At 45.0% G+C, this 13,078-nt stretch overlaps 1 protein-coding gene across 13 annotated transcripts in view; it reads right to left on the reverse strand.

The window, feature by feature from the left end:
• mical2b (microtubule associated monooxygenase, calponin and LIM domain containing 2b) overlaps nucleotides 1-13,078 on the reverse strand; it is a 41,044-nt gene that overhangs the window by 22,560 nt on the left and 5,406 nt on the right. For 12 of the 13 annotated variants that reach the window (XM_047333567.1, XM_035643705.2, XM_047333573.1 and 9 more), the window contains exons 2-11: nucleotides 7,464-7,849; nucleotides 5,383-5,590; nucleotides 4,729-4,851; nucleotides 3,766-3,867; nucleotides 2,824-2,979; nucleotides 2,633-2,733; nucleotides 1,333-1,590; nucleotides 1,124-1,239; nucleotides 670-796; nucleotides 377-467 (exon numbers count right to left, since the gene is read on the reverse strand). In XM_047333567.1, the coding sequence (XP_047189523.1) occupies nucleotides 377-467; nucleotides 670-796; nucleotides 1,124-1,239; nucleotides 1,333-1,590; nucleotides 2,633-2,733; nucleotides 2,824-2,979; nucleotides 3,766-3,867; nucleotides 4,729-4,851; nucleotides 5,383-5,590; nucleotides 7,464-7,727 (1,546 nt within the window). In that variant the 5' untranslated portion in view covers nucleotides 7,728-7,849. Of the gene's footprint in view, nucleotides 1-376; nucleotides 468-669; nucleotides 797-1,123; nucleotides 1,240-1,332; nucleotides 1,591-2,632; nucleotides 2,734-2,823; nucleotides 2,980-3,765; nucleotides 3,868-4,728; nucleotides 4,852-5,382; nucleotides 5,591-7,463; nucleotides 7,850-11,834; nucleotides 12,028-13,078 lie in introns of those variants that run through there. The other variant, XM_047333569.1, reaches the window with a different exon arrangement.

A 13,078-nucleotide genomic window follows, 5' to 3' on the forward strand; every position in this document is an offset into this window, starting at 1 on the left:
ACTCATCGGATGATCAGGTTACAAGTACAGGGAGCTTTGAAAGTAGTAAACAGTCCCGTCTGAGAAGTTGGCAGAAATCCTCACTGTCAGTACCTTGGCTATAGATACTGTGCACTGCAAAAAAAGGAATTTCAAGAAAGTTTTTTTATTTTTGGGGAAATTTATCTTATTTCTAATGAAGAATAATCTTGTCAAGCAAGTTTTGCACTAGAAGAGTAAACTCCTTCTACCCCGCCTTTCGCCCAATGTCAACTCTGGCTCTGAAAAAGACGTGAAACACGCAATATGGCGGCAGGTTTTGTACGCTGACAGCGGACCGGCTGGAGTGAGGTTTGAGGAGAGGGGAGCGTGTGTGGACGTTCAGTCGGCGTCTCACCTTTTCTGGACAGGTTGACGGACCGACGCGTGGGGCCTCCTCGCTCCAGCTTACACGAGGCCTGTTGGCCGTCGACGTACAGGTGACGAACCTGAGGGAGACAAAGTCAAAGAAAGAAAGTTAAACGACTCCTGAGAGGGTTTGAAGTCTAGAGAAAAAGTGATACCGGAGAATTGATGTCGCGCAAAAAAAGGCAAAAGAAGGAAAACCACAATTCAGCGTTTGTAGCAGAAATAAGCTCATAGTCCTGCAACTGAGAGCAGAAGACGATATTGTATTAGACTTGTTCTGACCTGGTGAGGCCGCACGCAGCTGGAGTTGAGGTTGGGGTAGCGGGTTGCCGGGTCAATGGCGTACTGTTCAAAGTTTTTGCTGATGTTCTCTGTGGTGGTCTGAGGCAGCAGTCGGTAGATACTCTCCCTGAGGAAACAACGGGACGGATTCAAGACTCGGTCTGTTGTGAAGACAGTGACTCCCGAGGCACGAGCTCCTAGCTCCAATGAATAAACCACTTTTAACATTAAATCTTAAATGGATTAAAAGTGCACGGACGTGTCTACGGGTGTATTTGAACTCGTGACTCCCGTTACTTCACTGTGTCTATACATACACTTCATGTTGGTGGGTATTCACACTCCTGTCACATGAAATACCCTCAGAGATATTACGGTCTCCTTCAGAACTCATGTGGTATATTACAGTTATAAATAGGACACAAAACCATGAGCACAGTTAAAACTCACACACCTCTCGGCCAGGACCTCCAGCGGACTCCTCCCCTGCGTCCAGCCCCTCACCATCCAGGCCGTGTCGAAGGCTGCCAGGAATCCCCGGGCACAGCCGGTACCCATCGGCCAGAAGGGCTGCGAGCGGAGAACAATGGGGTTATTAGCGTGAGCGCACACGAGCGATAATCGGGCGATACACAACGACCACTACCGCCGGTTCGTCATCACCTCGAGCAGACTGTCTCCCACCAGAGCGACGAGCAGCTGGTGTCCGTGCTTCTCCCTGATCAAGGCGGCGTTCTCCGACGCGTACATGCTGGTGAAGTCGAACATGGCCACGTCCGGCTGCCCGTAGTGGTTGATGGCGAAGTCCAGCGACGGCAGCTGGTAGTTTGTGCCGAAGTCGGCCGCCTCGCGGGCGTAAGAGTGCAACGCTTCCTGGTTGACATTGTCGGGGCCCAGCAGTCGCTCGGTTTCTACGTAGTCCTGTACAGAGAATAGAGAGAGGGGAGAGTTGAAAGGTGCAGAAAATTTGATAATGTTCTCGATGAAAAATTTGATAATTTTCTGGATAAAAAGTTGCCAATTTTTTGGATAAAAAAATGATCATTTCTGGATAAAAATTTATCATTTTCTGGATAAAAATTTGTTAAATTTCTGGATAAAAATTTGTTAAATTTCTGGATAAAAATTTGTTAAATTTCTGGATAAAAATTTGATAATTTTCTGGATGAAAAAATGATCATTTCTGGATAAAAAATTGATAATTATCTGGATAAAAATTTGTTAATTTTCTGGATACATTTTTTTTAAATTTCTGGATATAAATTTGATAATTTTCTGCATGAAAATTTGATCATTTTCAAAAAGAAATAATTTTCTGGATAAAAAATGTATCATTTTCTGGATAAAATTTTTATCATTTTCTGGATAAAAATTTGATCATCTTCTCGATTAAAAATTAGGTAATTTTCTGGATAAAAATTTGATCATTTTCTGGATAAAAATTTGATCATTTTCTCGAAAAAATTTGTGAAGTTTCTCGATTAAAAATTTGATCATTTTCTGGATAAAAATGGGATAATTTTCTGGATATAAATTTGATCATTTTCTCGATTAACAATTTGATCATTTTCTCGATTAAAAATTTGTTAATTTTCTCGATAAAAATTGTTAATTTTCTCGATAAAAATTGTTAATTTTCTCGATAAAAATTGTTAATTTTCTCGATAAAAATTTTTATCATTTTCTGGATAAAAATTTGATCATTTTCTGGATACAAATTTGATCATTTTCTCGATAAAAATTTGATAATTTTCTCGATAAAAATTTGATCATTTTCTCGATAAAAATTTGATCATTTTCTCACTCAAACGTAATAATTTTCTTAAGTGGAAATCTGCTTTATTCCTCAAATGTTTGGCAATATATTCTTCCTTAACGAGAAACTTCCTTAACGAGAAACAACCAAGCTATTTTTAATTCAAATGTGGCAGTTCAGCGCTTCCGTAAATAAGGAACAACTCACGTTTATGATGACACCTTTGTCCAGCAGACTTTGCTTCTTCGCCGTCATGACAAAGTAGTGGGTGTTGTCTCTGTAGTAGACGATGTTCTCCAAGTCGATACCTGAAGAACGTCAGCAGATTTATTCAAACGGAGAAAAAAAAACGAAACAGAAAAGAATAACCGGAGTCAATATCCTATATGTGGTCTCACCCGTCTCCTCCCTGAGCTCCAGGAAGAACTTCTGGTTGAAGATGAAGGCCACGCCACTGATCTCCTCCACTTTGGCCTCTGCCGTCGTGTTCCTGTTGATGAAGTTGGCGGTGATGGCGATCGCCAACTTGCCTCGGAACTCTTTGCGACCAAAGCCTGCAGAGAGGGAACGACAAAGCTTCAGGAATCAAACGAATCATAGCCTGCACACACTGCATACACGCCAATCAGGCTATGCTTACTTATTTATATTTTGAAATAATGTCTTTACATAATGATGTCTTCATGACAAAGCTGTAGATCCTGTCTCTGATTTTACTGGTTGCAAAAGTTAATGCATTACTAAAATTGATGAGAAGAAAATGTTTTTGCTCTATAGAAGCTTAGTCCTTTAGGACGCAGAGAAAAAAGCTTCTTTGAACTATTCATGAAGTCATTAATCATGTGACATTTTTAGTTTTCTGAGATATTTAGAAAATGTGTTTTTATTGACCTGGACCTTTCAGCTCCAAACGTTAATCATCTCGAGAATAAAATCCCCACCAAGTTTAAGGAAAATCGATTTGCGCACACACACACACACACACACACACACACACACACACACACACACACACACACACACACACACACACACACACACACACACACACACACACACACACACACACACACACACACACACACACACACACACACACACACACACACACACAGCTTCCAGTTAAAACTATGTCAACAGAAAATTCTTCACCCAGTGACCGAAAGCAGCTTTGTAACACTTCACCTCATTTCGGTAAAAAAACCCCTAAACAAATGGTTCTTTGACTGCTGGAAAGAAGTTTAAAAAAAAAAGGGGGTCAGTAACAGACATTTCCTGAAGGACTCACTCTGAACCTCATAGGACAACTCCCATTAGAGTTTTCTAATTTCCTCTCTCACCGTCTAACGTGTTTTTCCGTCCGTCGGCTCCGATCACCACGTCAAAGTCAAAGTCGGAGACGGGATGGCCGGAGGGCCGCACCTCTGCTCGCCACCCGGGGCCTGCGGGAGAACACAACCACACGGACAAACGTTACCATATGAACATATGTACATATTTAAAGAGAATGTGAGGGGAACTTCTAAGGCTGTGTTCACGCACGAGTAAACACAACCATAGAGCATCTGCCCGTTCTCTGTTGGAAATTTCACGTCCCGTTTGTCTTGAACGCAGCATTAGGCTTCATCCATACTACTATGTTTTCATTTTAAAACAAAAACTCGTTTTAGCTCCGCGTCGGTTTTAGTCCCCACCCATACGACCACACCTGAAAACGTACATCACGCGACCTTTCACGTACACTGGGCATGTGTGTGTAAACAGGAAGCAGATTGTCTACCCTGCAGTTCCCTACCTGGAAAAAAAATACTACGAAGAAGAAGAACAATAAAAATGAAAAGCAAGAGCAGGGATTTCTTTTCTGGGACCGACGTTCTAGCGACAGACGCTACGACTTTTTGGGCCCATGGGTTTGTCCGTCCACCTCCCACACCCAAGACTACTAGTTCCAGCCCTGACCAGCGCAGTCACAAAAAAAAATTGCTTACTGCCCCTTTAAGGGATGTGTTTGAGCCAGAAAGTTCCCATACAACATATCAGGGTTCTTTATTTTCAAAAAGGCACAATCCTGACTATCAGCAGATTCTATTTGCGTTATTTTCCACACACAATTGGAAAACTCTGTCACCGTGAACGTGTCTCCTCCTCCAGGAACATTTCTGATCACTTGAACACATGTTGTGAGCGGGGAGGTTTCCATATATAGCCCAAATATGCAGGAGAGTCACCGCACGTCAGTGCCACTCGCGACCCTTCAGCATGGAGATAATACTGCACACACACACACACACACACACACTCACTGTCGCTGTCGTCAGTCTGCTCGGCTGGTGGCTCCACAAGTTTGACAAATTCCACGTTGGTATGAATCTCCACTCCCAGGATCAGACTCAGTTTCAGCAGCATCAGCTGGAGCTGACGGATACCTGGGGCGGACACACACACACACACACACACACACACACACACACACACACACACACACACACACACACACACACACACACACACACACACACACACACACACACACACACACACACACACACACACACACACACACACACACACACACACACACACACACACACACACAGTTTATATACAAAAAAGAAAGAGAAAGAAAAGAAAGCAAGAAGTGCAAATCAAAATTTTAATCTCGTGTTGACTTGTGGTGACAGCAGCTGATGTACTCAGGTGCTTTCCGTCCAGCTCTTACTGGAGGTTTGCACCAAGACAGACAGACGGATGGAAACAAGTCGGGGCTACGAGACGTACAGTCAGCAGAGTTTATCTTTGAGAGGAGATATTAATACGTGACACCGTCACACAGCTACTTAAGCTGGAGAGGAACAAGTGCCGATGGAAAATTCCCAACAGGGAAGAAAAACCAGGCTCCAGAGTCTCAGGTGTGGAGGAGCGAAATGTTTGATTTGTATAAACCAGGAAATACTCACTGATGTGATCGATGGCGCCGGCGCAGAACTTGCCGTAGAACTTCTTGGCTCCGAGGGCGCGGAGGTCGTGGATGGTGAAGGGCCACAGGTGGAGCACGTTGTTCCTGGAGAAGGTGTCCCTCTTCTCGATCACCACCACCTTGCAGCCGAGCAGCGCCAGCTCGATGGCCGTCCGCAGGCCACAGGGGCCGCCGCCGATGATCAGACACTGAAGAGGAAGACGTTTCAAACATCTCAGACGCTCGCTGTGTTTGCGAAACCTTCTAACACGTCCTGATGGTAGAAATAGAAACATTTCTAGCGATGTAATTTATAGTTTTACCACTGTATGTCACGTAGAACTTTGTTCTGCTTCAGACTTGGGGGAAAAGAAGGGAAACGAGACTCTTCATCTGGAAAGTGTCAAAAGGTCGTCGGTGATTACCGCCGACGTCTCATTTCCAGGCCATTTTACAGTTTTAGGGCAAATCGACTGGCACAGTCGTCTGGGAAATGTTAGTCTGAAGGGTTTAGAGCATTAATGACTTATGGGACTACGATTTGTTCCACCCTCCACGTTACCCAACTGAATATACAGTAAACAAAGTCCAAAAAAATCCCCAAATTGCCGCCTCGTCTGCTCTGAACTTGACTCTATATACAGAAAGTAGAGCTACAGAACCTTCCCTCAAATAGACGTTTCTCCAGAAAAAAAAAAGCCTGGGATAATAGTGGAGCTGTTATTTTTGGCCTTCCCTCCGCCCAAAACCCATCACAGTTATAATTTTCCCTCGGCGAGTCTCTGGCCTCTTTCCCCTCCGGACGTCTTATCTTTTCCTTCAGATACGAAGACATTCCGGCGCTTTGCACTGGACACGCTGCTCGTGTTACTTGGATTCGGTCAGACAAAAGGAAGCACGTCACAAAAATTTATGAAACGATTAAAACTCCCACACTGTCGAGCCTCAGCGTTAAGTCATACGACCCAACAGCTTGTGCACTTCTACTGTAAGTAGATTGATTCATAAACTACACTAACTGAATTCAAGTTGTGTGATGAAATCCGGTTAATTCAGCCTCTTAGGGTCAGGATTACTTTGGCCCAATTAATTATTTGCACACAATTCAAGAAGTAATCCACTTACATGAACTATTTTTAGCATCTCATTACCTGATTACCTCCACCAAGGAGGTCATGTTTTCACCCCTGTCCGTTTGTCAGCATGATTATGCAAAAACTACTAAACGGTTGACAAAACTTGGTGGAAGGATGAAACATGGGCCGCTCGGTTCATTTTCGAAGAACAACAAGAAGAGGCGTTACCAACGGACGCAGACGAATCATGTGACGTCTGTTGAGGGACGCGAACATTTCGACAGACTAGAGTAGAGAGCAGATGATGTGATGTCTGTGGAAGACTCAAATGCTGGTTCGTCAGCGGCAGCCATCTTGGTTGATTACAAAAGTCGCTTCCAGCCGCGTGGTTGTGTAAACCCCGCCCATTATCAGATAATCGGTTGTGATTGGACCAGCAAGTTTTCTGAGATCCAGATCCTGAGTTCTGTAGAGCAAATTTAAATGAGCTCCCAGAATTCATCTGGGTCCCAGGCTAGGACAAAGGGGCGGATCCACGAATTTTGTATCAGGTTTTGTTTTTTTTCCATTGCATTTTTTGACGCTGACAACCATGTGTCGTGTAGGATAGTTTGGCCTTGGCGGAGGTATACGCTCTACTGAGGGCCATTCAAGTTTGTTATTTGAGCCTTAATGAGACAGGAGCTAACACCAAGTGTCCCAGACACGAGGCTGGACAGAGGAGCTGCAGAAGAACCAGAGAACCCAAAATGGAGGAAGCTACTTTTAGCTTATTTGCTGTTATACCATCCACCTTTTATTTGACCTCCTCTGCTGGGAGAATAAACTGCTCCACTAAAAAAGGAATTGTTCGCTGGCTGTTGTGAAAGAGGAGCCAATAGTACAAGTAAAGAAGAAGCTTGTTGAGTTCCTTGTTCTTCCGACTCAAGTTCCTTTTAACTAGTTATTTTTCTTTCAAACTGCAGAACATGCCGTTCCCACTCTGTCCCCCCCGCCCGTCTCTTACCTTGGTGCCCTGGCAGGCTCTGTTCTGGTTGTAGACCTTGTGCTGCGCCCTCTTGTCCAGTTTGGTCCACAGAGCCTTGACCTTCCACGTGCTGACGGCAGCCTTCAGCGAGCCGTAGAAGTGGCTGTAGTCCAGCGGATCCAGCTCCAGCTGCCGGCACAGGATGCTGAAGGCCTGCAGCGTCCCCTTGCACGTGGACGCCTGCACAAAGTTCTCAAAGAGCTGGCTGGCCTGCGCCGTGCGCTCGTCCTCCGTCTCGCCCATTTGGCCCCCCGATGGCGACCGGGGTCAGATCTCCTCTGCTCTTCTTCCTCTCCTCTTCCTCTTCCTCTTCTGTTCACGCCCTCCACACTGTCACTGCTGGACTCCGATGACGTGTGTTGCTTCTGAAAGGGACAAAAGACAAAAGAGCATTGTTAGAAGATAAGACTGGAAGAAAAATCCATCTTGTACCTGGTCAGCGGAACCCAATCCCCAAAACCACTTAAAGCTAATATATGAGGACATTTCTAATAGAAGAAATGGATCGATATTATTTTAAATATATCAATATTTTCATTATAATCCAAAACCCATTTGAAGAACCTGGCAAGCTCTGGAAAATCCCACATTTTGGGACTTAGTTTCAGTTAATCCAAAAAAATTGAATATCTGAAAAATCCAGGCATTTTATCACATCACAATCACCTAATATGAAAGAAATTGCTACTTGAAGCTAAGCTAATCACAATGTTTCTGGTAACAATGGATCAAATGACTGGATGTAATCCAAAAGGAGGCGACAATCAAGACAATTATCATCGAACTCAGTTCCTCTCAGACCTTTTAGGGTTTGGAAACTTTTTTTGTTTGTGGTTTTCTTTGAGTCTCTCCGCTCTCATCTCTCGCTTCGTAAAGCGCAACATATTTTTCAGATTGAAAGAAAAACAGAGAATCCAAATGATGTTTAATGAGGCAACAGTTTGCTAACATGTTTAGCATATGAATATTTGCCAGTGTACAGCAAATGTTCACAGCTTCTTCTGCTTCTCTACATTTAGCTACTTATTTTTTTTATTTTTTTCACAAAAAAATAGGATCCGCCATATTTATGAGCGTGTGCAGATTGGTGCACCTCCACATCTAAATCTGGATGTAGTGCATTTAAAGGGGTTTCATGAGGTGACTGTCGGGCCTTAGTGGAGGTCTACGCTCCACTGACTGACATTCTGGTTATAAATGATATCAAATAAATATATTCTTTATATATTCTACTTCATTAATTAGTTCATTGTACATAGCCAATGGTTTTCTGACCTTTTTACTTTGTTAATGTCGAATCAGACCATTGGTTACTACTACGAAAAGTTCACGACTCGTTTCTTTTTTGGTAGAAGATGGGGACTGTGATGGGTTAAAAAAATATAGCAAATGTTATTTCCCGTCTCCCTTTTCCTGGACAATTACCGCGATGTGCATTAGCAAAACACAAGGACATAAACAGCCGCGGCGGAAAAATTGTGAAATGGTATAAAGGAGAGGTCACATTCCAAATGTAAGGAATGTGTGCAGCTCGCACTGGAAATAAACCGCAGAGGTCGACGCGTTGCCTCATATAACCAGAAGTGTTGTGTGTGTCACACACACACACACACACACACACACACACACACACACACACCCCCCCCCCCTCTACAGGCCTGCAACAAGCCCACCGGGTTCATCCATTCCCCTCTGCAACAGAGATATTTTGCCGAATGCCTGACGGGATTACGAGCGAGCGGCGCTCCTGCAGGGGTTCAGCTGAGCAGTCATGGGAGAAGCCTCAAACTCTGTGGCTGCAGGAATGAAGCCAAAGGAAAAGCACAAGCCACAAGCACACGCAAGGTTTACTTGGAAGGCACAAGATGCAGGAGGAGGACAATACAGCAGAATCTTGAATATAGGCGGCGCCGTCTTGCGTTTTTGACATCATTTGGAGCCAGACTCTGCACAGTGGTGATCGTGGACCTGAAGCCGCGGTTGGTCGAGGTCCCGCCCACACACGTCCCTCGACCAATCTGGAGTCAGTCGCAGGTGGCGATCGTGACGTTTCACCTTGTTTTTTTATATCATCAAATAACTAATTAAAAACCAAACTGATCAGTAGCATTGAACACTTGAACCTACATGAGTGTGATTTACCAAAACACTGTTCAGACTCAAGGTAACTGAAATGGTTTTTCTCTGTCAAGGTTCAGTTTAAATTCAGATCACTGGAAGCCTCGCAGCATTATTCTCACTATTACAGTCATGGAATGTCCTTGGAGAAGATACTGTTTCACACACACACACACACACACACACCAGCTTTAACACAAGCATCTCACACGCACACAGCAGTCAACACGATTGAAACTAAATCACCTGGAAACCGGTGGACGTGTTTGACACACACACACACACACACACACACACACACACACACACACACACACACTTTCCGTTTAAGTCTTTGAGTGGCCCAGTGGGGGTCTCCGATCTCCGCTAACTGGCAGCTTCTCAATTAATATTAGCCCCTACAGACACAAACTCTCTCTCTCTCACACACACACACACACACACACACACACACACACACACACACACACACACACACACACACACACACACACACACACACACACACACACACACACACACACACACACACACACACACACACACACACACACACACACACACACACACACACACACACACACACACACCTAAGGACCTTTAATTCTGTTCTTGACGTAGGCAGATAAAAACTTTCCAAAGCCTCGCTCCTTGTTTTGTGGACGACTGATTTGAAACCTGACGTTATCAAATCATTTATTTACTGACTGAAAATAAATATTATCTGTCCAGGATTATTAATCCCTCCTCACTGTCGTCCATGTCCCTGAAGCAAAGGGAGCAGCAGTGAGACGTCGTCATGACGTCGGCTCAGAGACCGACCGGCCTGCTCGTGTTTCGCTCTGACGACTGGACGTGAAGTAAACTGTATCTCACACTGTTACCATGGAAACTAATGGCGACGTGTAGTGAGCGCTGAAACACACAGAGCTGGACGACTGTGGGAGAGGTCACGACCTTTGGAAGCTGTCGTCTACGCGACCACATCTGGGAGAGAGAAGACTCTTGGAGCAGGAAGTTGGTGTGCGTCTCCATATTTATATGTGTTTGTGTTTGGGATACATCATCAAACCCAAACACGTCTCCTTCGGTCTAGAATTACAAAGATCTGAATCCTGTTGTTTACAGAGGAAACAAAAGAACAACGTCTTCCGTGAACTTGGTTCATTCTAAGCGTCGGGTTACTTGAGTCAAAAGTCAAGGTTCTGTGTTTTACAACGTTACACAATTGGTGGAATCCGGTTACCGGCTGGTGGTCGCCTGCGGCACCAGGAGCCAGTAGCGTTCAGGTGAACGAGGAGAGCAGGAGAAATGTGCCACTCGGCCACAAACAAAGAGACTGAACCATATTGGGACATAAATGAATCCCAGAGCGGAACAGTACGTAAAGATTATAAAGCTCTTTGTTAGAGGTCACTGGATGTTGTTTGATAAGTTAATAGACAACAGACGTGAGGTTGTGTAAAAGCAATGGCCTGTGGAGGGAGGGGTGTGTGTGGGTGTGTGTGTTAGTGTGTGTGTGTGTGTGTGTGTGTGTGTGTGTGTGTGTGTGTGTGTGTGTGTGCGTGCGTGAATCCTGAGAGAAGGATCAAAGCTGAGTCAACAAATTCCTGCCAAGACGGACAAAATGCAGAGAGAGAGAGAGAGACAGACAGACAGACAGACAGACAGACAGAGAGGGAGAGAGACAGAGAGACAGACAGACAGACAGAGAGAGAGAGAGAGAGACAGACAGAGAGACAGACAGACAGACAGAGAGAGAGACAGAGAGACAGACAGACAGACAGACAGACAGACAGAGAGAGAGACAGACAGACAGACAGACAGACAGACAGACAGACAGACAGACAGACACACACACAGAGAGAGAGAGACAGACAGAGAGGGAGAGAGACGGACAGACAGACACACAGAGAGAGAGACAGACAGACACACAGAGAGAGAGACAGACAGAGAGACAGAGAGAGAGACAGACAGACAGACAGACAGACAGAGAGACAGAGAGAGAGACAGACAGAGAGACAGACAGACAGACAAACAGGGAGTGTTAGATGAAGAAAGCAGGGCTGCAGATGAATGATTAGTTATGAAACTTTGTAATTTCAATGCTGCCACAAATCGAGGCTCGACCTGGAGACACGCTGCTGCTGCTGCTGCTGCTGATTAGCTCCAGCAGCAGCGGTTTCCTCCAGAAACAGGAAGTCGTCCGAGTCGTCAGAAGTGTCGACCTACCGCACGTCTTCTTCTCAGGCTGCGTCCACCGCGACACCAACTGGGGAACCGACTTACAGACAATGTTCCTTTTTCTCATTTTATAATCAAAAACCTGAAGAAAAACTAAAGAACACAATCGAAGTCGCCGGCTGCTCTCACTACTGTACTCAGCCGAGAGGAAACGTCTGCATGAATAATCTCTGAGCCTCATCGGACCGGCTGAGACCGACACACCCGTACTTAACCCACAGATAAGGGTGGTCCGAGAGGAAACAAACCTCTCATCACGTGCGTAGTTGTTGTTGTTGTCCCCTGGGTGGGACGAGACACCAGCACAGGGAGGGGGCTCATCCAGTTGTTGAAGCACAGACGGAAAATGTTTCAACAACTAAAGTAATCTTAGTTTAAACTGCAAAAAAATATGAAAGGACCGTGTACTGTGTTAACAACACCATCTGATGTAGCACAACATCACAACTACATACTTGGACCTGTTGCCAACCACCGTGTTAAGTTATGTATTTCCTCTGAGCTGATCATCTAGTGTTGCTCTCAGGAGGAGTGAGTTCCATCTAGATCGTCCTCTAGGTGTTCGCTGAAGAAGGATCGCAGATATCGGTCCATGACTTTGCGTCTCGTCTCAAACCAAACCCAGAAAATCCTCAGTACGCGAGTGAACAAGTGAGAGAATCCAGCTGCGGTAACACAGAGAGCAGGACCAACTGTAGATTAGAGAGGGAGGTAGAGTTTGGAAAATGCTGACCGGACTCACTGAGGTGAGTCAGTATGTCCATGAGCAGAGCAGAGAGCCGCCTGTAACTAATGGTAAAGGCCTCTCTTGCCCATGGGCGTCATGGCGGTCGTCTAGTGACCAGGAGCAGGATGCTGGTTCGATACTCGGCTCCTCCCAGAACAAGTCGCTGAACCCCTCAACCGCTCCCGTCACTCGCCATCAGCGTGTGGATGACGAAACACTGTTCCTCAGTTGTGTGTTTGGATAAAAGCATCCGCTTCCGAGTAAATGTAATGTCACTGTAGACAAAGATGGCTGCTGCACGGAAGACATACAAATTAAAAACTGTACAACGACAACATGATTTCGTCAGTGGCGAAATCCAGACGAAAATGTCTCGAAAAATTAAAACCAACATTTTACTTTTTGTCGTCACAAGTAAATCAAAACCAGGGGACAAATATTTTAACACCGCTGCACAGCTGAAGGATTTAAGCTCTGCACGCTCAGATACATGACGGCAACATAA

The sequence above is a fragment of the Scophthalmus maximus genome, chromosome 7, assembly GCF_022379125.1.
Source record: "Scophthalmus maximus strain ysfricsl-2021 chromosome 7, ASM2237912v1, whole genome shotgun sequence".
Taxonomy (NCBI): Eukaryota; Metazoa; Chordata; class Actinopteri; order Pleuronectiformes; family Scophthalmidae; genus Scophthalmus; species Scophthalmus maximus.